Source organism: Pongo abelii, chromosome 7, assembly GCF_028885655.2.
Source record: "Pongo abelii isolate AG06213 chromosome 7, NHGRI_mPonAbe1-v2.0_pri, whole genome shotgun sequence".
Taxonomy (NCBI): domain Eukaryota; kingdom Metazoa; phylum Chordata; class Mammalia; order Primates; family Hominidae; genus Pongo; species Pongo abelii.
The window spans coordinates 53,729,398-53,754,618 of NC_071992.2; the positions used below are offsets into that span (position 1 = coordinate 53,729,398).

The 25,221-nt window shown below is 38.7% G+C and overlaps 1 protein-coding gene across 3 annotated transcripts in view; it reads left to right on the forward strand.

Annotated features, from left to right (window-relative positions):
• Nucleotides 1–7,714: 7,714 nt before the first annotated feature.
• LOC129060968 (carbonic anhydrase 1-like) overlaps nucleotides 7,715–25,221 on the forward strand; it is a 50,247-nt gene continuing 32,740 nt past the window's right edge. The window contains exon 1 of one of the 3 annotated variants that reach the window (XM_054561537.2): nucleotides 7,715–7,886. In XM_054561537.2, the coding sequence (XP_054417512.2) occupies nucleotides 7,730–7,886 (157 nt within the window). In that variant the 5' untranslated portion in view covers nucleotides 7,715–7,729. The remainder of the gene's footprint in view (nucleotides 7,887–25,221) is intronic. The other 2 variants (XM_054561538.2, XM_054561539.2) reach the window with 2 other exon arrangements.

Here is a 25,221-nt window from a genome sequence, read left to right on the forward strand (position 1 = left end):
ATAAATAAATTTATATAAAGATGTATTTTACTGAACACACACATTCCCTTTAAGAAATCAACAGGGAAGTCACTAAAATATATGGAAAAAAATCATTGGATTGAGTCAGAGTCCTTTTTTATTTTTGGTGAAAAAGGGATCAGTAATCTCCAACATCAAGACTCCTACTGTCTTGATATTGAAACTTTTCCTGTCCTTTGAATGTCTGCCTCAGTCCTAGACCAATGCATTGTCATTACCCCTAACAAGTGCAGTTGTCTACGGCTCTCAAATATTGCCCAGGTCAAATTGTCTCAGCCTAGCTTATGTCCCCTCTAGTGACCTTCAGCCAGCCTGGTCCTGGCATTTACATAAGAACAGGATATTAAAACATTCCCTGTGCATGTTTGAAGTTGATACTCACTGCACAGTTATTTCAGAAACTTTTTAGAACAACTGCTCTATCTTTAAAGTGTCTGCAGACAGGTGTTATAAATGGGCCATCCAAGAATGTCAGAAACCATCAAAGCATTATTTGCAAAGTCAAATCACTCTAGTGATGTTATTCATTTAACACAGTCTTAAAGTTTGCAGGTCGTCTAGTCCAGCTCTCTATCTAATTCAATAATTTCTTTCTCCAGCATTCGTGGAAGGGGGCCTGAGGGGAAAGAGCACACGATATTTGTGAAGTCAGAAGGCCTGGGCCTGAGTCCAACTCCAGTTCATTCTACCTCTGTGTAAGCAAAATACAAACCCTCTGAACCTCAATTGAACATGTTAAGTACTTGGGTACATAGTAAGTGCTTAATACATAATTTTGAATGAATAAATATGACAACAACATCAGTCTCTCGAAGTTGTACTTGTAATTTTCCAAATCATTCTCTTCCTCTCAACTGTGCATTTGCATATCCTATATTCTGCCTGGGATTGCCTTTGCACCATTTCACCTGGTTAACTAGTACCTGTCCGGAGAAATCTCTCCTGACAAGAGCCTCCTACCCCAGGCACCTGAAGCCTGTCTAAGGTACCCTCTTTAAACATTCTGTGCTTATCGAATTAATCATGTGTTACAATCACTTGTCTCTACCTATGTCTGCCTCCCAAGCTGTGAGTTTCTTGAGGACAGGGACTATGTTTTATTCCTTTATTTATGTACTTTCTGCAGGTGCAGAAGGTCAAGTTAATCACATCTCTCAGTTCAGGGGAAATTGCCATTATTCCTGGGAAAGTCCCTTTCTTCTTTTCCCCCTTTGTTATATTACTTTTTAACTTATTCTTTTTTGTATCCCCATAACCATCTCCCATTTTTCTCCCCTACACAAGCATCCATTATAATGCAATTATATGTATCTTTTTGTTTGCATGTATTTTCTAAATGAGCTATGTTGTTCTATATAGCTATGTCTTCCTTGATTTTAATGAATTGACATATTTTTGTACCAACACTTGTTTCCTGACTGGCACATCTTTAATTTTCAATAAATGTCTGTGGAATTACAAAGGAATAAGTTTAAAATGTGGTCACTGAATTTACTGTGAATCTGGCTTAGAAAGAAAAGTGTGAAATAAAGTATGTGAAATTGATGTACAAATAGTATATTACATTACAAGAGTTACTAGTAACTAGTAATCTTTTAGCTTTTTCTAATGTAATTTGAATGGCCGGAAACTCACTAGTTCACAAGAGAGTACATGGTAATCTAAAACAGGGATCCTCAACCTTTTTGGCACCAGGGACAAGTTTCATGTAAGATAATTTTTCCACAGACCGACGTGGGGGCGGAAATAATTTTGGGATGATTCAAGCAGATTACATGTATTGTGCACTTTATTTCTATTGTTATTACATTATAATATATAATGAAATAATTGTACAACTCACTGTAATGTAGAATCAGTAGGAGCCCTGAGCTTGATTTCCTGCAACTAGAAGTTTCCATCTGGTGGTGCGGAGAGACAGTGACAGATCATCAGGCATTAGATTCTCATAAGGAGCACACAAACTAGATCTCTTGCTTGCACAGTTCTCAATAGGGTTCATACTCCTATGAGAACGTAATGCCACTGCTGATCTGACATGAAGTAGAGCTCAGGCATTAATGTGAGTGATGGGGAGCAGCTGTAAATACAGATGAAGCTTCCCTCGCTGGCCTGCCACTCACCCCCTGCTGTACAGCCCTGTTCCTAACAGGCTAGGGACCTGTACTGTGACCTGTTAGATCAGGGGACTCCTGATCTAAAACACAAAATTTGTATCATTCATTCTTAGTGAACCAATGCTGGCTATTGGTGATTACCTCCATCTTTTGGTTTGTAATGTTTATGAGGGTATTTATGCACAGAAATAGTCTCTTAGTCTACAATATAGGGTTTTCTTTTCTTTCTTATTCTGTTTTTCTTTTTTTTTTCTTTTTTTTTTTTCCTGTAATTGTGCTGTCTTGACCCAGTTTGAAGCCCTGGCTGAAGGCTGATAAATTCCCTTTCTCCAGCAGCTGAGTAATTCCACACCTTGAAGACTTTCCTTATCATGCTCTCACACTCACATCTGCCCTAATCTGCCCTGGGACCTAGCACCAAACAACTAGGGACAGTCCCTAAACCCCAGGGCCCACCAAAATTATTTAAATCATCCAATCCACAGAGAGCCTATGAAACCAAGCTAGCCCCACCCTGTGTGCCATACGTAACCTGCCTCCTGTAGCTTGCAGTTACTCAGTTACTCGGTCCCCGACACAACTCCTGTAAGTGTCCACCATCAAAAGTCTTCAAATCTTATAAACAATTGGTACTGTGAGCAGGAAGGTGTGGCCATGATTGTGGACTCTTGGGTAGCTCCTTGCGGGGGCAGGGTGCAGGGTGTGAGGGTCTGCTCTTGGCTTACTCATTGGCTCCAGACCTGCACCAGCACAACTAGGGATGCAACTGCTGCCTGTTGGTGAGCTGCACTTTAGCTGGTGCTGCTGTGCCTGCCGGTGGTTTCCAAGTCTCTCCTTATCCACATTCCTGTGTTGGAACATTAAAAATGATCAGTGCTGAGTGGCTAAACTCCAAAGCTATACACTAGTACAGCGGGGGCCCACCTTAGACCATTAGGAGTGATGAGCCACTTGAGCTGCCCTTTGCAGGGTCTGCATTCCCCATGCTTCTGCTCATAGCCTGTGTTTGGCAGAAGCCTATTCCAGGAGTCTGTAACTTCTTTGGAAGCAGTGTTTCTTTATTATTATGTAGGGCAGAATCCTGTTTGTCTGAGTGTTTCAGGTAAACTCTTGTGGAGGAAAGTGTTGTTTGGGCCCTCCCACAATACAGAAATGGCACCCCGGTCTCATTGTCAACTGGACCAATTTAACCAATTACTATAAAGGAACTATAAAGGAACATAGAAATTGGTTAAATTGGAGGGCTTCCTACAGACTAATACTGGAGTTACAGCCTCAGCCATAGATATATTAATTGGCAAACAACCCAACACCCTATTAACCATATGCACTCAAATCAGGCCATATGATTTAAAACCTGTGTACAGCAGAACCCCTCTCATCACATGTCTAGAAAAACCAGGGACTGTTGAAGCTTTTATATTCAGCTTCCTTTATTTTTATTAATTTCATTTTATTTTAAGTTCTGGGACACAGGTGTAGGATATGCAGGTTTGTTACATAGGCAAACCTGTGCCATGGTGGTTTGCTGCACCTATCAACCCATCACCTAGGTATTAAGCCCCACATTCATTAGCTATTTATCCTTATGCTCTCCCTCCCCCTGCCATCACCCCTGAGAAAGGCCCCAGTGTGTGCTGTTCCCCTCCCTGTGTCCACGTGTTCTCATTGTTCAGCTCCCACTTGTAAGTGAGAGCATGAGGTGTTTGGTTTTCTGTTCCTGTATTAGTTTGCTGAGGATAATGGCTTTGAGCTCCAGGATGCAAAATCAATGTACAAAAATCACAAGCATTCCTATACACCAACAGTAGACAAGCAGAGAGTCAAATCATGAATGAACTCTCATTCACAATTGCTGCAAAGAGAATAAAATACCTAGGAATACAGCTAACAAGGAAAGTGAAGGACCTCTTCAAAGAGAACTAAAAACCACTGCTCAATGAAATCTGAGAGGACACAAACAAATGGGAAATCATTCCATGCTCATGGATGGGAAGAATCAATACCATGAAAATGGCCAAAATGCCCAAAATGATTTACAGATTTAATGCTATTCCCATCAAGCTACCATTGACTTTCTTCACAAAACTAGAAAAAACTACTTTAAAAGTAATGTGGAACCAAAAAAGAGCCCATATAGCCAAGACAATCCTAAGCAAAAAGAACAAAGATGGAGGCATTACATTACCCTACTTCAAACTATACTACAAGTTTACAGTAACCAAAGCAGCATGGTACTGGTACAAAGACAGATACATAGACCAATGGAATAGAATAGCAATCTCAGGAATAAGACTGCACATCTACAACCATCTGATCTTTGACAAACCTGACAAAAACAAGTAATGGGGAAATGATTCCTTATTTAGTAAGTGGTGCTGGGAGAACTGGCTAGCCATATGCAGAAAATTGAAACTGAACCCCTTCCTCACATCTTACACAAAAATTAACTCAAGATGAATTAAAGACTTCGATGTAAAACGCAAAAGTAAAAAAAAAAAAAAAAACCAGAAGAAAATCCAGGCAATACTATTCATAACATAGACATAGGCAAAGATTTCATGACAAAAATGTCAAAAGCAATTGCAACAAAAGCAAAAATTGACAAATGGGATCTAATTAAACTAAAGAGCTTCTGCACAGCAAAAGGAGCTATCATTAGAGCAAACAGGCAACCTACAGAGTGGAAGAAAATTTTTGCAATCTATCTATCTGACAAAGGTCTAGTATCCAGAATCTTCAAGGAACTCAAACAAGTTTATAAGAAAAAAAATGAAGAACCCCATTAAAAAGTGGGCAAAGCCCATTAACAAACACTTCTCAAAAGAAGACATATATGTGGTCAAGAAACATAAAAAAAGCTCAACATCACTGATCATTACAGGAATGCACATCAAAACCACAATGAGATATGATCTCACAACTGTCAGAATGGTGATTATTAAAAAGTCAAGAAACAACAGATGCTGGCGAGGCTATGGAGAAATAGGAGTGCTTTTCCACTGTTGGTGAGAATGTAAATTAGTTCCACTATTGTGGAAGACATTGTAGCAATGCCTTAAAGACCTAGAACCAGAAATAGCATTTGACACAGCAATCTCATTACTGGGTATATACACCCAAAAGAATATAAATTATTCTATTATAAAGATACATGCTTATGTATGTTCATTGCAGCACTATTCACAATAACAAAGATGTGGAATCAACCCAAATGCCCATCAATGATAGACTATAAAGAAAATGTGGTACATATACACCATGGAATACTATGCCGCCATAAAAAGGAACAAGATCCTGTCCTTTGTAGGGACATTTAGCTGCCTTTAATTGAGACTTTGATTGTACCATTCAGATTCTGGCACTTTGGTCCAATTATAGCAGTATTCTGGATGTCAGCATCTTTGCTAGCTGTGCACCCACAAAGCCTTTGACTTAAAAGACATTTGCGAATCAAGCTCCCAGGACCCAACAATGTATTCAAATTCTACAAATGACTCAGCCTCATTATAACACCACAGAGCCACAAAAATATGGCCCACATCAACCCTAGTGGGTATCCATTTGGGAAGGATACCCTAGTCCGACACTGCCCTAGCTCAAGACCACGCCATTAAAGATGACATGCCCCTGCCTCCCAACCAACTATGAGCAGTGCCAACTACACCAGCATATGGAATGTCTTGCCATTCACAGGAGACCAGAGGGTCTTGGTTTTCCAGTAGCTGGTTACACTGCTGACTTCTGTTTTAAAAAAGCAAGACCCACAAAACTGGAGTAATTTTCCAGACTTTACAGACACCTATAAAACTCTAAGTTCTGCTCCCTGTGATTGTAATTCCACTCTATACCAGGTTAAGCCCTTATGAGACCAAGTCCAATGCCTCCTTAATGCTTCTAAGATTCGGGTTCCTGCTAATCCCACCCACTTCTCCTGTCTAAAGGGTAACCTAACTGAAGTATCTACCCTGTGTGCTCTCCTAGGATTAAAAGGAGCATCTGCTGGTCTCCCACTGTCAAACCATTTATTCCCTTCCATCCTCTTCCCCTTCCCTTTCCCATTGTCAGTACCCCGACTCCCACCCGCATCTCTTCCATCCTAACAGCATCTTCACCTCTTGCCCTCTAAAAGACTACATAAGTAAAATTCAAACCCACTGCCCCAGCTTCTCTGATATTTATACGGACATCCAAAATACAAACACATTTGACTGAAGTAGACTCTTCTGCACTGACTATCCATAACTCATCACCCTGCTTCCACATATCCCACACCACACATTTACCCAACTGATAATTTCCCCAGAGATGAAAAATACTGAGAAATGAAAACCACTTCCAAACGGCCTTTTCTCCTGTATTGTGGTGCCCCCTCATGGCAAGTGGCAATTGCACTCATATTTCCTCAATACATACCACAGATGGGCTACCCAATGAACAACTGCATATTCTCACCTTATGCCCAACAAAAGCCACTGTCTTCCTCCAGTCCCATTCTTTAGTAATTTCCCTTTACCTAAATCAAAGTACAATTTTCCAATCTAAAGGTAATGCCACAAAACTATATTGTGTCCCAACAAACAAGGGTGTTTATCCCCTCTCCTTTGCCCTTCCATTACTCTGAAACTGGAAGCCACGAGATGCATTCTGGCCTCTCTTGGCATTCCTATTTATATAAATGTTAATTATTCTTTCCCCACCCAGCCAAATGTCATTGATGTGCCACATTCGTACCTATAATACTGGGACTCACCACTGCTCTGAGACTTGCTGCAATGGCCACAAGGACCATTGCTTTAGCATAACAGTCAAAAATAATTGACGCTACCCTACAAATGTCCAAAATTCTAGTATATCATATTTCTAAATTACAGCAAATATTAGTTCTGCTAGACCAGGGAGCTTTGGCAAAAATGTTTTTTGACAGTAAATTTGTCCTTGATTATATATTAACTAGTCAAAGAGGTGTTCGTAACATTATTAGAGCTTCTGGTTGTAGGTGGGTTAACACCACCAGTCAAGAGGTCATTCTAACAGAAAGCCTGGATCACAAAACCATCACCCTGAAAAAACATGCCTTACATATTTAACACACTCTGAAATCCAGTCAAAATATGACTAAAGGCCCTTGCCATGACTGATGTATTCTCCCGGCCAACACCAAACAAATGGGAGCCTGGTTACAAGTCAGCCTTCAGGGACTTGTCACATTTCTACTTGGTTTCTTCCTTGTTATTGTCATAATAAAATGTTTTCTATGCTGTTTGGTGCAACTTAGGCCTTATTCTGTAGAAGTCTCCTCTACTATTCAGGCCACTCAAATACCCCAAATAATTGAGTTCAAAATCGACATCAAGATATAAAGGAGTCAGTGACTAAATATATTTTATATATGGTATTTTTATTGATTATTGTGCTGTCTTGACCTAGTATGGAGGCCTCTGCTAGAGGCTGGTCAGTTTCCTCTCTTGAGCAGCTGATTAAATCCACACCCCAACCACTTCCCTTATCAGGTTCTCACACTCCGGGGCCACTATGTACCCACTCTAATCACCACAGGGCCAGATATCAGACAATTAAGGACAGCACCCATGCCCCAAAGCCTGCCAAAATTATGCAAATTATTCAACCTAGCTAACCCCACCCTTTTTGCTGTACATAAGCTGCCCTTTCCCCCTCCAGCTTGTGGGTTCCTCAGGTGCAACCCCCTCCGTGGTCCTCTGTGGCAGCCTTCTCTCATTTGGAGCTGTAAGTAACAAAGACTTCTGCCTTTCATCTAGCTGAGCATGGAAGTGTTTTGTCCGACTGTCAAAAGAATCTTTAAATCTTATAAAATACAGTCCTACCTACATCTTAATTACTATTCAATGAATGAAAGCTGTAAAGTTTAAAAAGCCTTTATAGTTTTTCTAAGCCTTTTTTATTTATCAAGCAGATATCTGTAAATCTGAAAAGGATAATATAAATTACCTTTTTTTTTTTTTTGAGACAGAGTCTTACTTGGCAGCCTAGGCTGGAGCACGGTGGCACCATCTCTGTTAACTGTAACCTCTGCATCCCAGGTTCAAGTGATTCTCCTGCCTCAGCCTCCCGAGTAGCTGGGATTACAGGCACATGCCACCACACCTGGCTAATTATTGTATTTTTAGTCGAGGGGATTTCACCGTGTTTGCAAGGCTGGTCTCGAACTACTGACCTCAGGTGATCTGCCCTCCTCAGCCTCCCAAAGTGCTGGGACTACTGCAGGCATGACCCACTGCACCCGGCCAATATAAATTACCATTTAAACTTATTCCATGACTAATGTTCAATTTGACGTTAATTCCCCTAAACAATTAATGCAACTGATAGACTTGGTTAATTAAGTTCCTTTAAATATTATATATTATATCAATTACAAATTTATTCTACCTGAATCTCTCAAACATTTCAAATGCCTGACACATTAGTATCTTTTATACATCTTGCAAGTTTACAAAAGGAGGGAGGGGGTTCTAATAATTAAAGCAATTCCAGTAAAAGTAATAAACCAAATGTATGCAGTAGTAAGTTATGTTCTCTTGAACATTCAAACACTGTGTATAGACTGAAGAAAATGCTCTTGTACTTTAAAATTGAAATTATATGGCTCATATATCTGATTTTCTATTATATCAGGTTATATTAAATGCTTCAAGTAACTTAACAAACAATCTTTCATAGGTTATCTCAAGGATTAAATAATTAAATTTCTAAAGTTAATACAAATGTGTTAATACTGTGGATTTGACTAACTTCAACATTCTTATAGTTATTTCTCTCTTCTCCCAGTATTGTAAAGCCACTTATGCAAATAAAGAGAATAGAAAGATGTATGATCTGATTGGGCTGAGGATACTGTATCAGAGAATCAAGGCCAGGGTTGAAGTGTCAGTTAAAGAACTTGAGAGAGGGTCAGGGACCTAATTAGGTACCACACATGCCCAGGGTGCCTCTACACAACCCAAAAGTCAATCTGCTGGACATCTCCTTGAGGTAACAGAGCTTTCCAAACTCACAATGTTTCATGCAGTCTAGTATATCATGTGTATCCTTACCTAGTTTTATTTTATTTATTTATTTATTTATTTATTTATTTATTTATTTTTGAGACAGTGTCTCTGTCGCCAGGCTGGAGTGCAGTGGTGTGATCTCGGCTCACTGTAACCTCTGCCTCCTGGGTTCAAGCGATTCTCTTGCCTCAGTCTCCCGAGTAGCTGGGACTACAGGCATGTGACACCACGCCTGTCTAATTTTTGTATTTTTAGTAGAGACAGGGTTTCACTATGTTGGCCAGGATTGTCTCAATCTCTTGACCTCTGATGATCCGCCTGCCTCGGCCTCCCAAAGTGCTAGGATTATAGGTGTGAGGCACCGTGCCCGGCCCCCTTACCCAATTTTTAAAGTTACCTCTTTTATAACTTTTTTGTTTTTTTGAGACAGAATCTCACTCTGTCAACCAGGTTGGAGTGTAGTGGCACGATCTCTGCTCACTGCAACCTCTGCCTCCCGGTTCAAGCAATTCTCATGTCTCAGCCTCCCAAGTAGCTGGGATTACAAGTATGCACCACCACGCCCAGCCAATTTTTGTATTTTTAGTAGAGATGGGGTTTCACCATGTTGGCCAGGCTGGTCCCAAACTCCTGACCTCAAGCGATCCACCAGCCTGGACCTCCCAAAGTACTGGGATTAAAGGCATGAGCCACCATGCCCAGCTTCTTTTATAACTTATAACTGTGTAATCTGATAGTTGAAATTCCCTCTGTAGGATATTATTCAGTACTGGACTGAATTTAATCTCTTTATTGCCTGATTGGAGTCAACTTGCGTTTTACATGTTATATATCCAGTTCAATATCAAGAATCCTTTTGTCATTTTATTGACCATTCCCTACGTGATTAACAGTATTTACTGAATACTGTATCTTAGAATATTACCCACATTTGCATCAAGCTCATGATCTATAGCTCACCTACATCGACCATTCTATTTTTGAAATTTGGGATAGCAATTGCCAGGATACAGTTGTTCTGCCTGAGTCTTCACTGCACCTCAAGTTATTTTGAGGTTCATCCATCTTATCTGAACTTTCTCTGTGCTCTGGATTTTATTTCTCTCCAAGAGACACAAACTCATTTAGAGCATGTAGATCTTCAGTTGGGATGTTTCTGCCTATTTTATTCCTTGTTTCTATCATGCCAACATTTGTTCTAATCTTTCTATTTGTTCTATATTTTTTTTTCAAAAGAAAAGGAAAAAAACAGGTATTTTAGGCACCACTGGTCAGTGTAGGGCCGGTGGGTGGGACATGGCATTAGATGTGCTAGTTGAGCAGAGCTGTGCTGTTAATTTTCTGAAAGTGGTAACAAAATACATAAAATAAAACAGTGCAATGCCAGGACAGGCCAGCATGAGATAGGTGAGTTCTTCCCTCCGAAGCCTTCCTTCCAGGCTGTTTTATGTGTCTTTCCTTAGTGTGTCCTTCCTGTCTAATTAGGTTTCTCTCGTTGCCCTTGTCCTAATGTTTTACAGTTATCTAAGGTGGAATAGCACAGTGGAGAGAACCAAAAATGTTGGAGTGAGACAGACTTAGGCAGAGGTGGCAATATTGTAAAAATAATGATGCTTAAGATGTAAGACTATTCATTGCTTGATTTACTTCCAAGATCCCAGAAGGGCACAAGAAATGTGTTCACACAATCATATGTTTTAAATAAAATTTGCAAAAGATATTTAACCACAATCAGTCAACCCCATTATCATTTTACTCTGACTGTCCGGCATCATATTTCCTGTATCAGGTGGTATTGGAGGGTCTGTGGGCATTTTTGAGACCCAAATGGGGGAAGTTGAGTTGAGAATAATTTCAGTTTGGCTTTAGTGGGACATATTTATGTGGGTGTCAGTCATATCTGTATATTGATAATTTATTGCTAGCCATTCAGGGTAGCATCCACTATGCCAAAACAAATATGCAGGGCCAGAAGTCATATCAAAAAGTGAAAGTGTGCTTCCTAATGGCTCCCAGGTTCAGAAATTTGTAGGTTATTGAAGAGAAGCAGACGGTGAAATGCACAGAGAAAAAGCTAATCCAGGGAAATTAATTTCAATCATCCAGTGTGTAAAGCTGCAGACAGAGAATTTGGTTTTAGAATTTGACCAGAAAACCTAGTTAAGACAGGTTCTGTCAGGAATGTATCTGATAATGTCTTATGCACAATTAAAACCACATCATACGTTACAAAATTTTTTTGATGAAAATAGTACAAAATTAAAGAATCCTGTGTATTAAGACGCAAACCTATAGCAGTACTTCAAATGTGTGTGAAATTTTATGAATCCCAGTATTAATAAGAACAAACAAATTTTAATCAACTGTGCTTGAAATAAGACTGAAATATCTTTCTATTCTCTCTACAGAAAATAATATAAAATTTTTGTTATATGAAGAGATAATCCAGAATTATAAAATTAAAATATAGATAAAAGCTATTAGAGAATTGTGTCTGGCAGTGGCTGAATATAAAATATTGTTTTTTTGATTATGTGATATTTTTGATATTTAACTTTGTAAAATATTTGATTTATTATAAATCATTTTCTTGTTCTAAATAGATATTCACTTTTGTCACTAATTTTATTATTAATTTTGTATTCTTTTTGTGGTAAAATTAAATTTACTACTTTAAACATTTTAAGGTATACAGGTCTGTGGCATTAAGTACATTGATGTTGCTGTGCAACACACATCGTGCATCATCTCCATAACTTTTTCATCTTTCCAAATGGAAACTCCATATTCATTAAACAATAAACCCCACTCCTTCCTTCCCCGAGCTCTGGCAGCAATTACTCTATTTTCTAGCTCGATAAATTTGACTATTCTAGTTATCACATATAAGTGGAATCACACAGTATTTGCCCTTTCGTATATGGCTTATTTCACTTAGCATAGTGTCTTCAATCTTCATCCATATTGCAGCATGTATCATTTCTTTTTAAGGCTGAATAATATTCCCTTGTATATACAGTAGTCCCCCTTATCTGTGAGGATACGTTGCAAGACAATACATGAAACCATGGCTAGTACCGAACCCTATAAACACTATGTTTTTTTTCCTTATACAAACACACCTATGATAAAGTTTAAATTATAAATTAGGAATAGGAAGAGATTAACAACAATAACTAAAAATAAAATAGAACAACTATAACAATATATCATAATAAAAGTTATGTGAATGTAGTCTCTCTCTCTCAAAATATTGCATTGTACCGTACTTACCTTTCTTGTGATGGGAGATGCTGTGATGTCTCTGTGATGAGATGACAGGAGGTGAATGATGTAAGCATTGTGATGTAGCCATAGGCTACTACTGATCTTCCTTATTCCTGAATCTGTGTAACCAGCCCTTTTCGGTGTGGTGTCACTCATTTCTTGCTTGCTGAAGTCTTCGCAGATGCTCAGTGCTTTCTGGTGCAACAGGTTGTTATCAAAACATGTTTTCTATTCATGTCTTCCACCCACCCATTTAATGTCTTTTCCATCTTAACGAAACACCCATCTTCCACTGTAGCTGTAACTTTTACAGTTTGAGTTGCAACAGCAACACTAGCATGAATTTCTTTTTCCTCCTTCACAATTGCCTGGATAGAAGATTTGTTCTTACCATAGATCTTAGCAACCTCAGTATATGACTTTTTTCCTTTCCTTATTAAGCCAAGAGCTTTCAAATTTTCACTTAAAGGAAGGACTGATGGCTTCTCTTTGGCCTATCCAAATTACCAGCATCACAAGTCTTGGGCTTTGGGACCATTATGAAGTAAAATAAAGGTTACTTGAACACAAGCACTGCAACATGGCAACAGCAAATCTGATAACTGAGAAGGCTACTAAGTGACTAAGGGGAGGGCAGTGTGTACAGAGGCGATACGATGGACAAAGGGAAGATTCACGGCCCCATCAGGATGGAGTGGGATGCTGTGAGATGTCATCACAATACTCAGAATGGCATGCAATTGAAAACGTATTAATTATTTCTGGAGGTTTCCATTTAATAATTTTGGACGGTGGTGGATCATACATAACTGAAACAGAGGAAAGCAAAGCTTTGGTTAAGGGGGAAACTACTGTATATATAGTACCACATTTTGTTTATTCATTCATCTGACGATAAATACTGGGTTTGTTTCCACCTTTGGACTATTGTGAATAACGCTGCTATGAATACAGGTGTACAAATATCTGTAGAAGCCCCTGTTCTCAGTTCTTTCAGATATATACTCAGAAGTGGAATGCTGGACCATAAGGTAGTTCTGTGTTTAATTCTTTGAGGAATCACTATACTGCTTTCCACAATGGCGACAGCTCTTTACATTCCCACCAGAAATGCACAAGGGTTCTCATTTCTCCACATCATCACCAACACTAGTTTTCTGCTGTATTTTTGTCTGGCTGGTTTTCTTTTTGTTTCGTAGTAGCCATCTGATGAGTACAAAGTGCATTCTTTTTTAAAGAGGGCCTCCCAAAAACCTGGGTCTTCTCTGTACTCACGTCTGAATTTTAGTTCTACATGGCATATGGTCCATCGTCCATGATTTTGTTTCCTCGCTTGTAAAATGAGGATAAAAATAAACATGACTCTAGGATTGTTTTAAAGATTTGGTGAAATAATATATGTGAAACCATTAGCACGTAGTCTACACTTAAAAAGTAGCAATCCCTTTCATTATTATTTACTTACTTGTCTTTCTCCTGTACAACATTATGAGCTCCTCACTCATTTTCTATCCTCAACACCCAGCATAGGACCTGACATATACTTGGTGTTTAATGGATGTTTGATGGTTGAGCTTAAAATCATCCATAGAAGACAGGCCACAATTCTTTTAGTCACAATGCATATAGAAGTTCAAAAGTTCCTCAGTGAAGAGGAACTGAAAGTAAATATCAGAACCTTGCTGCTCTGTGATTCACTGAGTGCAATCAAGTCTTTATCAACACAGTAAAACCTTTACTGTTCTCATTCTCTAAAGTAGCTTCACTCACGCTCAGCAAATGATTTTATTTTTCTCATTAAGTTGTAAATCATATTACCTCTCTGGGTATTGCTTTAGACAAATATTTGTATTGGGTGGACCCTACCTGACTACTGCTGACAAGATTCTGGTGCACCAAAGGGCAAGAAAGTTTCAATGGCATGTGATTTAGGATGCTGCCCCAGCAGGGCTGATTTCTGCTTAGGTGTACTACACATGGCATTAAAGCCTGCAATATTCAGAGACCCCATTCTTTGGGGGTTGCCTTAGGATTCATGAAAGCCCAGAAACTGTATGCAAAATTGTGAGCATGTGTGTATACGCACACACACCTGAGAATATGTGCACTTTCAAAGGAAACAAACCTAACTTTTGTCATAATTTCAAAGGAATGCATGACCAAAAGAATTAAGACTAACAGACCTAGAAAGCCTAGGGTGGCAGAATCATTATCAAGCCAGAGGCTTACCTTTAGGAAAAGAAACAGGTCTTGAAAAAATTTGTGGTATGAGTTCAGATCTTTAGGGGAGCTAGAACCCTCAATTACTAGGACCAAGGCACAGAATCAGCTAACCAAACTCCAAGGATGAAGAGTCATTGGAGTTGGCAGGGCAATTTAAATCTCCTTTAAACTCCCTCTACCTGCACATAAGTTAGATCCAGAATCTGTGGATCCATCCTAAAGATGGCAGTAGTCATTATAGCTGGGAGCTATTCAGAGAGGCATTCAAATATCACAGTGTGTCATATGTTAAATGCAGACAACCAAAGGTGATAGAATTATGACATCAAATTTAAAATTCTTAGAAGTATCCAGAATAGTATGAAAATGTAAATTTAGCACTTCTAAGATCCATTTAAACACAATGGCAAATTATATTTTAACCTATTTTGTGTCTTAATCTGATAAGAAGAAATTTGAAATTGTGCATCTTTTAATACAGGACTGAATAAAATAATTTCTGAGAAAAGTCAATAAAAATAAATATTAGCTGAGAAAAGAAAATCTAAGACATAAATTTAAAATGGTGTATCCATACATACTTATACTACAGGTTGTCATACATTTTGACAGTACTTGTAATTTTTAGAAAATTGAAATTACTTTGTATTTACTCTCTGTAAATAAAAAGCATCTCTACTGAGACATGGTTACTGAGTTCCATATTTACAGAAATGAGCTAGAATGTTTTACTCTCTAACTACAATAAAATCACCCAAGGTGATCATAAAGTTCCCATATCTCTTTCTAAAAAATAAAAATAAAATAGAACAAAGCTAAAAGATTTTAAAACTTTAAAAAAAAATCCAAGGTCTTAGTACTATTAAAAAATGCCTAAGTTTAGAGAGTTTTGATTCAATTTCCTCTTAATTTCACTCTTCCCATGATAACCAGTCACTACCATTTGTATCCCCAGAGGTTTGAATGAAGTCTGACAAAAGTTTACTTCAATTGATTTCCTGCCATTCTGAGATAGGCTGAGACTGTCAAAGTGAAGGAAAAACAGTACAAATAAACATATAAAATACAAGAAGCATAAATCTTTATGGGCTTATAAATTACAGGTATTAATATACAACAATCACTAGTTCTCTAGAACAGTCCTAACCTATTCTATGGCTGTGCCATCTAGCCCTTAATGACAGGGTTCAGCTTCAAAGAGAGCTGGTTCAACATCCCCCCATTTCAGTTCCTGGCCTGATTCCGAAAGGTTTGGTGTCATGTTATTTCTCACTACAGAGGAAAAAGTTTGCTGGACACATTAAACCCTACGTAGCCAAATTCCAGGGATCTTATTTGGTCATATATTACTTGGCTACTTGTTGAACTGTAATCCTATCCTCTACATACAAGTCCAGGACTATAACAGTTTCTTAATCATAAGTAAAAGTAATTTCCAATTAATAAGAAACAGACTAACATGGGTAACAGGCATAAGGGATGAATGGAGAACATCAAGATTAACCCACCATAGTGCCAGGGTTCCCATTCATTTCCCCTTCAGGTAGCCATTTGGAGTACACTTTTAAAAGAGAACCCTGTTCACATGCTTTCTCTTAAGTAATGTTAAGAAATGTTCCTAGGTGTCCTGATCTGCCACTGAGCTACAGCCTTCAAACTCAAACTGCAAGGGAAGCTTTTTTTGAGCCTCCCTGGAAGAAACCCATGACCCCAAAATCCTTCCCTCGAAACTCTGTCCAGAGGCTTGGTACTGCTTCAAGTAGAAAATCTGATTTGGTTTCTGGGAAGGAGGACCTGTTGGAAAGTTACAAGATTGACATGACAGTGACAAGTCTGGAACCTCCTGGCTCTGATGCACAGTGCTTGAACTTCTTTAGAAATGAAGCATTGCCCCCAAGATAGTATAAAGTTACAGTTATCTAAAGTTTTCTCTCTTTTTTTTTTACCTGTTTCTCTTTCTCCAAAAAAAAGTTTAATTTTAAGAACAATGAAAAATCAATCTTGAACAATTATAGGGAAACTCAAAAGAGCACACTGTGCATTTCAGCTACTTCAGTCACAATGAAACAATCATTAAAAAGATATTATGTTTCACACAAAGAAAATGTGAAAAAAAAACCCTCCATATTGTTAAAGCAATCATGTACCACAACTAAAGACAGGTAGAATTTTTAAATTTTAAATTTGGCCAGGTGCGGTGGCTCACACCTGTAATCTCAGCACTTTGGGAGGCAGAGAAAGGCAGATCACGAGGTCAGGAGTTCAAGACCAGCCTAGCCAACATGGTGAAACCTCATCTCTACTAAAAATACAAAAAAATTACCGGGGCATGGTGGCACACTCCTCTAGTCCCAGCTACTCAGGAGACTGAGGCATGAGAATCGCTTGAACCTGGGAGGCAGAGTTTGTGGTGAGCCGAGATTGTGCCACTGCACTCCAGCCTGGCAACAGAGTGAGATTCTGCCTCAAAATAATAATTATTATTATTTTATTTTATTTTTTAATTTTAAAATTACAAATGATTCGTAAACATTCTGTCCTCTCTTCTTTCAATATTTTATTTATATTCTAATATGTATAACTAGCTGGAAAATTGTACAGTTCATATTCTTTTATAAGTAATGAAAAGAAAATAAGTGAGATTTAATATATATAAATAATTTTCTTTATTCTTTAATGCTTTTTATTTATTTAGTGCTTTTGTTTTATACAACATACAAAATACTACCGCAGCACATGTAGTGTAATAGACAGCTTAGTCGTAATCTTACTTTTCAAAAAATTGTATATAATACATAATCTCAACCCCAGTATCAGATATCACTTGTGTACATCTTACCTTTATTCCTATTCTTGCTTCTGGAAATCTTAGCCATTTCTGGCAAAGGGTATACAAGGAATATTTCTAAAGCAGTGGCTCTCTAAGTGTGTTCCTCAGAGCAGCAGTATCAGCATCACCTGGGACTTGCTAGAAATGCAGATTCTCAGCTTCCATCCCAGACCTACTGAATCAGAAACTCTGAAGGTGAGGCTGGGCAATCTGTGTTTTAACAAAGCCCTCTGATGCACAGAAATGTTTCAGAACCACTCAATTAAAGGAACCACAAGGCAAAGATTTTTTACATGCTTCAGAACTTATCCCTAGCTTTGTTTTTCTCTTTTCAATCATTTAATTTAGATGTTTTCTCTTATGCCACAGAGTTGAGTGAGATTCCCCTGACTCCCTTGGTTTTTTTCAAACAAGTACATTTCTTTTCCTCTTAGGAGTATAATCATCACGTAGATCGTACAAAATAAAATAACTTCTCCATGTGTTCATCTGCTTAGGAGATTTCCAATTTTATAAGGCAATAAAATAGTATTCAAAAGGGGGCACAATAGCTATATTGACATGTCAGTAGACATGTAGAAACTACAGAAATGGTTCTTTTCCTCTTATAAACTTTTTTTATTGGTTAAAACAAGATTTTATTAAAATATTGGCTTATTCTTAGGCAAGAAATTTTTAATTTTTAAATTCTATAATCTGTCTCTTGGAAATTCTTCAGATTAATATCTCAAAATCTTATAAACTTTTAAATATGAGGTTAAGAAAAAATTTAAATAATTTTATTACAAAAATGATATATGTTCTTTGCAACTATCAAACAATACAGATGTAAATCAAGTAACAATTAACAATCTGTCATCTTTTATAGTCATAGTCTCTTCAAGGCAACAAATGTTACCAGATTGGTGTTTCTTTCTAATCTCTCTTCACTGAATGCATAAGTGTGTAGATGCAAAACAATTTTATATGTAAAATCAGGATCATATTATGCCATTGCTCTTCAATTCACTTTTTACACTTAAAGTATCACAAATGCACTTGTCTAGTATCACTATTTAATTCCATTCCCCTTTAGGTTATTTTGAAATGCCTGCTCTTATAAACATTGATTCAGTTAGCATCCTTGCACATTTATTTCCAATTACTCTTGTTAATTTTTCAATTTCACAGACTCCTAAACGGGGAATATTTGAATCTAACTCTATGTCCATTTATAATTTAATTAAGTGATGCAAATGAATTATTGGAGTACTTCATGTTTCTACAGGAATATTATCAATCTTTTGAATTTTGCCTCCCATTCCCATGGTCTCTCATTGTTTTGATCTACGTTTCTCTAAACAGTGGTCACATAGATGATCTTTTCTCACACTGTTGGCCATTGGCTATTTTGTGAGCAAAAGGTTAAAAGTCTTCCTTGGAGGCTAAGGGGGAAAAGTGACATTTTGAAGCTCAGGGTGAGAAACAGCATGATGGGTAGCACACAGTAACTCACACCTGTAATCCTAACACTTTGGGAGGCTGAAGTGGGAGGATCACTTGAGCTCAGGAGTTTGAAACCAGCCTGGGCAACATAGCGGGACCTCATCTCTACAAAAAAATCGTAAAAAAAAAAAAAAAAGAAAGAGCATGGTGGGGCTTCTCTCCTCCTTAACTGTGTGGATTAACCATAGTTCTTCTCAAAGTTGCAGTTCCTCTCCAGGGCTGCTAATGTTAGCCTGCAGAAGCAAGCTGTACATAGGACATTGGCAAAGGCAATTTTTCTCCAAAGACCGAGAGACATCTACTGGGTTTCACTGACTGCACTCACTCAGGGAGCCAAGGGTTCTGAGTTCCTTATCCCAGGGCAAAACATCAACACTGTACCTAGAGGAGACACTGCCCTCTGCCTGGGTCTATAAAAGCCTTCATTATTTTGGAGGTCCCTAGGCCTTGCTTATTCTACTGATTGACTCTCGCCAGCAGGGCACTAGCAAAAAGAGGGGGGTCATGGATATGCAAGGAAATTGTCATCTGTCCCAATATTTTGTATTTTCTTCATGTGTATGGCCACAGTTGTTCTCCCTGAACTTAAAAATAAATTAACAAGCCCAGGCTATACTGAAGGTGAGGAGGAGATGATTTTAAAATAAGTTTTAAAGGGAATCAACCATTTATAAATTTATTTAGAATATAACACAAGCAAAGTGCATAAAATGATTTACCAGTTCTTCCAAATGCTCATTTTAAAGCAAAAGCCCTGTGTACGAACGAGTGCAGAACACTGTGGCACAAAGTCCGTCTTTGGCTTCCCCAGCCTGCAATGTGAGAGATTCCTTTTACCATAATAATATTAGGGAGGCTCTGTCCAGCCAAGCAGTGCTCACTTTCTTAAGTCATAGAGGTTTATCATGTCAGGCAAAGTCCAGAATCATTTAATCTCACCTTTCATCATCCATTATGGTAGAGACGGAGCTACCTACTTCTAGATTTATGTGCCTGTAATTTTTTCATGTTGTTCTGAAATGAAGTGCCTGTTAAGTTTACTCCCCAGATAATCCTTTGTTTCTGGAAGTTCATGGAAGTCACCCTTTGTCATCATTAATGTAATATTGTCTCACAAGCAGGTATTATAACTCAATTCTGAGATTCCCTCACCCTTTTATATACCGGTGAAGCCATAACTAATTACTCTGCTTCATATAGCTCAGCTGTATCTCCAACCAGGGCCTGAGGCCTCCTCTTAAGCCCCTACCCCATCTGACCACCCACCTCCCCATCTCATCCTGGACCTCTTGCCCACAGAGGGAGAGCAGAGGGCTGCCTCCAGAGCCAAGAGACAGCTGTTGCTGCCAGTACCGTCTAGAAGCTGAACACCCACACCCACCCTCAGCACCTTTCTCTCCACATGCCCCTCGGCTGGCACTGCAGGGTGGATAATGCTCAAGTTAATTTGATACTCCCAGCCCTGTCAGAGTTATGAGCTATTAAAAATTGAAACTTATTTATTCTCCAGGTAGGTTTCACATTTCTGGTACTAAGACGAGGTCATGTCTTAGGGAAAGAAATGGTATCTCTTTCCTGAAAATAGTGTACTAAGATTCTGGCACCTTTTCCAGCATGAGATTTTTCATAGCTCAGTGGGTATTATAGCAGTGTAGCTTGATTAAAAATTCTGTTACTCTAGTTCCAGATGGTTTTTATTTTGGATGTGTTCAAAGTGTTTGTTCACCACATCACTAATGTTCCCTAGAAATAAATTAACAAAATCAATTCACTTGCTTATTCATTCCAATATTTAACAAAAGTTTTTGATTATCTACTGAAGAGGATGGAAGATTCCTAGGATTGATAAAATTCAGACTCTGATTTTAAGAGTCTTACTACCCATCTGGTGGAGAGACAAGTATACACATAAATACAACCAAGGTTTCAACGTGTGAGTGCTGTCATAAGAAAGATGTAAAACAAACTCTATGGCAATGCAAAGATGAAAGACTTTATTCAAGAAACACCTATCATCTGAGATGTATTTTTGATGATAGGTTAGATTTTCACAAGTGGATATGTGTGTTTGGGACAAGAGATGGGCATTTCACATTAAAGAACAGCACATCACAAAGTGTGAAGGTAAAGAGAGAAAGACACAGAATAAATTTGTGGTTAATAGCCAGGTGCAGTGGCTCACGCCTGTAATTCCAGCATTTTGGGAGGCCAAGGTGGGCAGATCGCTTGAGCCCAGGAGCTCAAGACCAGCCTGGGCAACATGGTGAGACCCTGTCTCTATTTAAAAAAAAAAGAAAAGAAAAAAGAAAAGAAAGGAAAGGAAAGGAAAGGAATTTGGGGACAACATATAGTCCTGCTTTACTGAAAAATAAACAGCATAAAGGAAACTATTGAAATAAAAATCTGGAAAAGTAGATCTGAGGCCCTTGCCTGCTAGGTGGTGGTGTTTGACTTTTATGCAAAGCACTGTGAAGCTGTTGAAAATTCCCTGACCATGAATGAGCTGACTGGAACAGGGCTTCAGGGCTATCATTCTTGCAGTAGGTCTTTAGCTGGATATGAGGGAGCAAAGGCTTAGACAATGAGATCAGTTAGGATGTGATTTGATGTCAGCAGGTAAGAGGCAATGGTGATGAAAGGAGAAGGAAGGAAAGAACACCAGAGGGGTTGTGAAGATAGAATTGGCAGCATTTACCACGAGAGCCTAAGGAAAGGGAAGGAGACACAGATAACTCCAAACAAGTGGGCCTAGACCCTTACCTTTGATAAGGATGGCAACAGTAACCAACACACTGGAGGCAGGAAGGGAACAATCACCAATTCATTTGGAGGCAGGAAGAGCTCAGAGTGTGGGCAAGTCACTCAGGTGGTGCTCCCTTCAGCAGAAAGGCTGTATAGATGAGTGTTTAGTTAAAGAACTGACATTTTCACAGATATGCCTTGAAAATATGTAAATCTGTATTTCTTAAATGGTTAGCAAGCGGAGCCCTCAACAGCATTTATCACCTGCATGAACAGAATTATTTATTGTGCTGTGCTCCTGTGAATGGTATTCCAGGAATTGGAAAGATGCGGACAATGTTTTGTTTTAAAATTAACTCTTAAAGAACTGGAATTTCTCTCATTAGTAGTAAAAGCAACAAGAGGTTGCCAAAAGCAAAAGTGTTGAGAAAGAAACATGTTTCCTTTACTTTTTCTTTAAATTATAAGTGAATGGACATGACACAAAACAGCAACCATGATGACTGAGCAAACCTATGTAGACTTAACAGCCCTTATAAAACTCACATCACCCTGACTTGTTTTCGTGCTATTGTGCCACAAGGGAATTGCAGGCAAACAGTTCACATAGATGACTATATTGATAATCATTCTGCCAAACTACACATCTTTAGTTCTTTTTAATTGCTTCTTCTCATGTATCTATTGCTAATATCAGCACTGATATTTTCATCAAAATAATATATGATAAGTTATCTGCCTAAAAATTTCAATAGAATCAATAGAATCGATGGATGACTCTTTTCTGCTACATCAACTACAGCCAATTGAATGATATCCATCAATATCCAGAGAATGATAAGCTTTAGTAATGAAACTATTTGTACATTTTATTATTTCAACCATCACTAACTCCCCTTGCTCTCCCCCTACACACCACAATTATACTCCCAATTTTGCTTTTTAGAAAGCAAAATCCCTGAATCTTTTTCAGCTCTCAGTGAAGCTAATTTCCTTGAATCCCAAACCCTCAAAACATGCCAATTCAATTACACCCAGGGCCAAAAATCATCTTTTATTTCCTGTTTGGCCTGTTTCCTCCTCAATACCCCAACCACCACCACCTTCAAACGCCACCATCACTAAACGAGTCCTTGAGAAGTTTCCCCTTGCTTTCTACCTGTAGTAGGCTAAATAACTGGCCCCAGTGATGTCCACATCTTAATCCCCAGAATCTTTGAAAATGTCTTACACAACACAAGGGACTTCACCGACGTGATTAAATGAAGGATCTGGAGATGGGAGATTATTCTGATTCATCCAGATGGGCCTGATATAATCACAAAGATTCTTATAAGAAGGAGGAAGAAAAGAGGAAGGAGAGAAGATTTTACACTGCTTCCTTTGAGGATGGAGAAGGGATCATAAGCCAAGGACTGTAGGAGGCATATAGAAACTGGAAAAGACAACAAAACAAATTCTCCCCTAGAGACTGCAGAAGGAATGCAACCTTGCCAACCCCTTGATTTTAGCCCCAAAAACATATTTTGCATTTGTGACTGCCAGAAGTGTCAGGAGAATAAATTTGTATTGTAAGAGGCTAAACTTTTGGTGATTTGTTTCAGCAGCAGTAGAAAACTACTATATTACCTCTCTGTATGGTCTGCCATAAACTCAATACCATAAAGTTGTGGATTGCCTGCCCAGAGAAGGTAACTTGCATGATCGATGTGTACCTTCAGATGATAGTAGCTGGTGAATTGGTGCTAATAGCACTGGTCCAGTGAAGAAAGGATGAGGTGCAATCCACATGGAGTTTCCACATAGTAAGCCCCACTGAGTGTTAGACATCAAGCTCAATACTTCACGTCTGTTATTTTATTTTATTTTATTTTATTTTATTTATTTTATTTTTTGACAGAGTCTTGCTCTGAGTCTTGCTCTGTCACCTAGAGGGCATCTCACATTGCACCTAGGGAATGCAGTGGTGTGATGGCTCACTGCAACCTCTGCCTCCTGGGTTCAAGTGATTCTCATGTCTCGGCTTCCCATGTAGGTGAGATTACAGGTGCCTGCCACCATGCCCAGCTAACTTGTGTGTTTTTAGTAGAGAGAGGGTTTCGTCGTGTTGGCCAGGCTGTTCTCAAACTCCTGGCATTAAGCAATCATTCTGCTTCGGCTTCCTAAAGTGCTGAGATTACAGGTGTGAGCCATGGTGCCTGGCCACATCTGATATCTCTTTAACATTTTCTTCTTTATTATCTTTTCAAATGTATTTGACACATACAGTGCTTATCTTCTTGGGTATCTGGTGGTCTTCATAAACTCATTATTTGATGATTTGGGGGAGTCCTAAATTCCTAAACTGGACAATCTTTCCTTAAAGAGATCAGTAGCCAGTGGTCATCAGCAACCATGGACCAGTTCAGCTCCCTTGAGAGTGTCTGAGCAGAAGAGTCACAGATTCAGATTTCCCCTCCCAGTGGCCTGAGCCTCAGAGTTATTATTGGCATCCACTCTCAGGATGGGACACCATGTGCCTCTAAGGTCCAGTTCTCAGTTTTGGGGGGGTTTGCTTTGTGTTTAGAGGGAAAAGGTGCATTTCCTGAAAGGATCAATTACTTCTTGCAGAACCCACATTCTCTCCAGGAGTGTGGTCTCCCCAGGGCCTGGTGGTTCTGCAAGAGAGAAATGGTTGATGGCAGATGGTGGTGCAAAAGTAGATGATTTAAATTACGTTTAGGAGAAAGAAGCTATTAAACTTGCTGCTGATTTGATAAATAGATTTTGTGAAAGGAAATATTCAAAGAGGACTCCTAGGTTTCTTCCTTAAGAAATAGGGATGGTATAATGCCATTTACAGTTACCAGAGATGAGAAACAAGAGTTATGCTTGTATCATTTTTAATTGTTTATTCATATATTTATTTATTTATTTAGAGACAGGGGGTGTCGCCCAGGCTGGAGTGCAGTGCTGTGAACACAGCTTACTGCAGCTTTGACCTCCCAGGCTCAAGCAATCCTTCTGCCTCAGTCCCCCAAGTAGCTGGGACTACAGGCACATGCCACCACGCCTGGCTAATTTTTGCGTTTTTTAGTAGAGATGGGGTTTTGCCATGTTGCCCAGGCTGGTCTGGAATTCCTGAGCTCAAGTGATACTCCTGCCTTGACCTCCCAAAGTGCTAGGATTATGGGCCTGAGCCACTACACCCAGCCAATGCTTGTGTTGTTTTCTAAAAAGGTTTTACTGTTGAGTGCCCAGGCCATTTTAAAAATTTTTTACCTTTTAGATTGACAAGGAAAGGTCAGCAGTGTCTTTAGTTTCACATTTAGGCCTACTTTCAGGGAAAACTGGTATTTCATCTTCTCATAAATAAAATCTGGCTGGCTTGATTTTTCTATTTCAGATATGAAAAATTACTAGATATTTCAAGCAAGTTAGGGTTAGAGGAGGTAAAAGACTACAAAATCTCATATTTTATCTTTCTAGAAGGATTTATGGAAGAAGGGCTATGGAATTTGTTCCC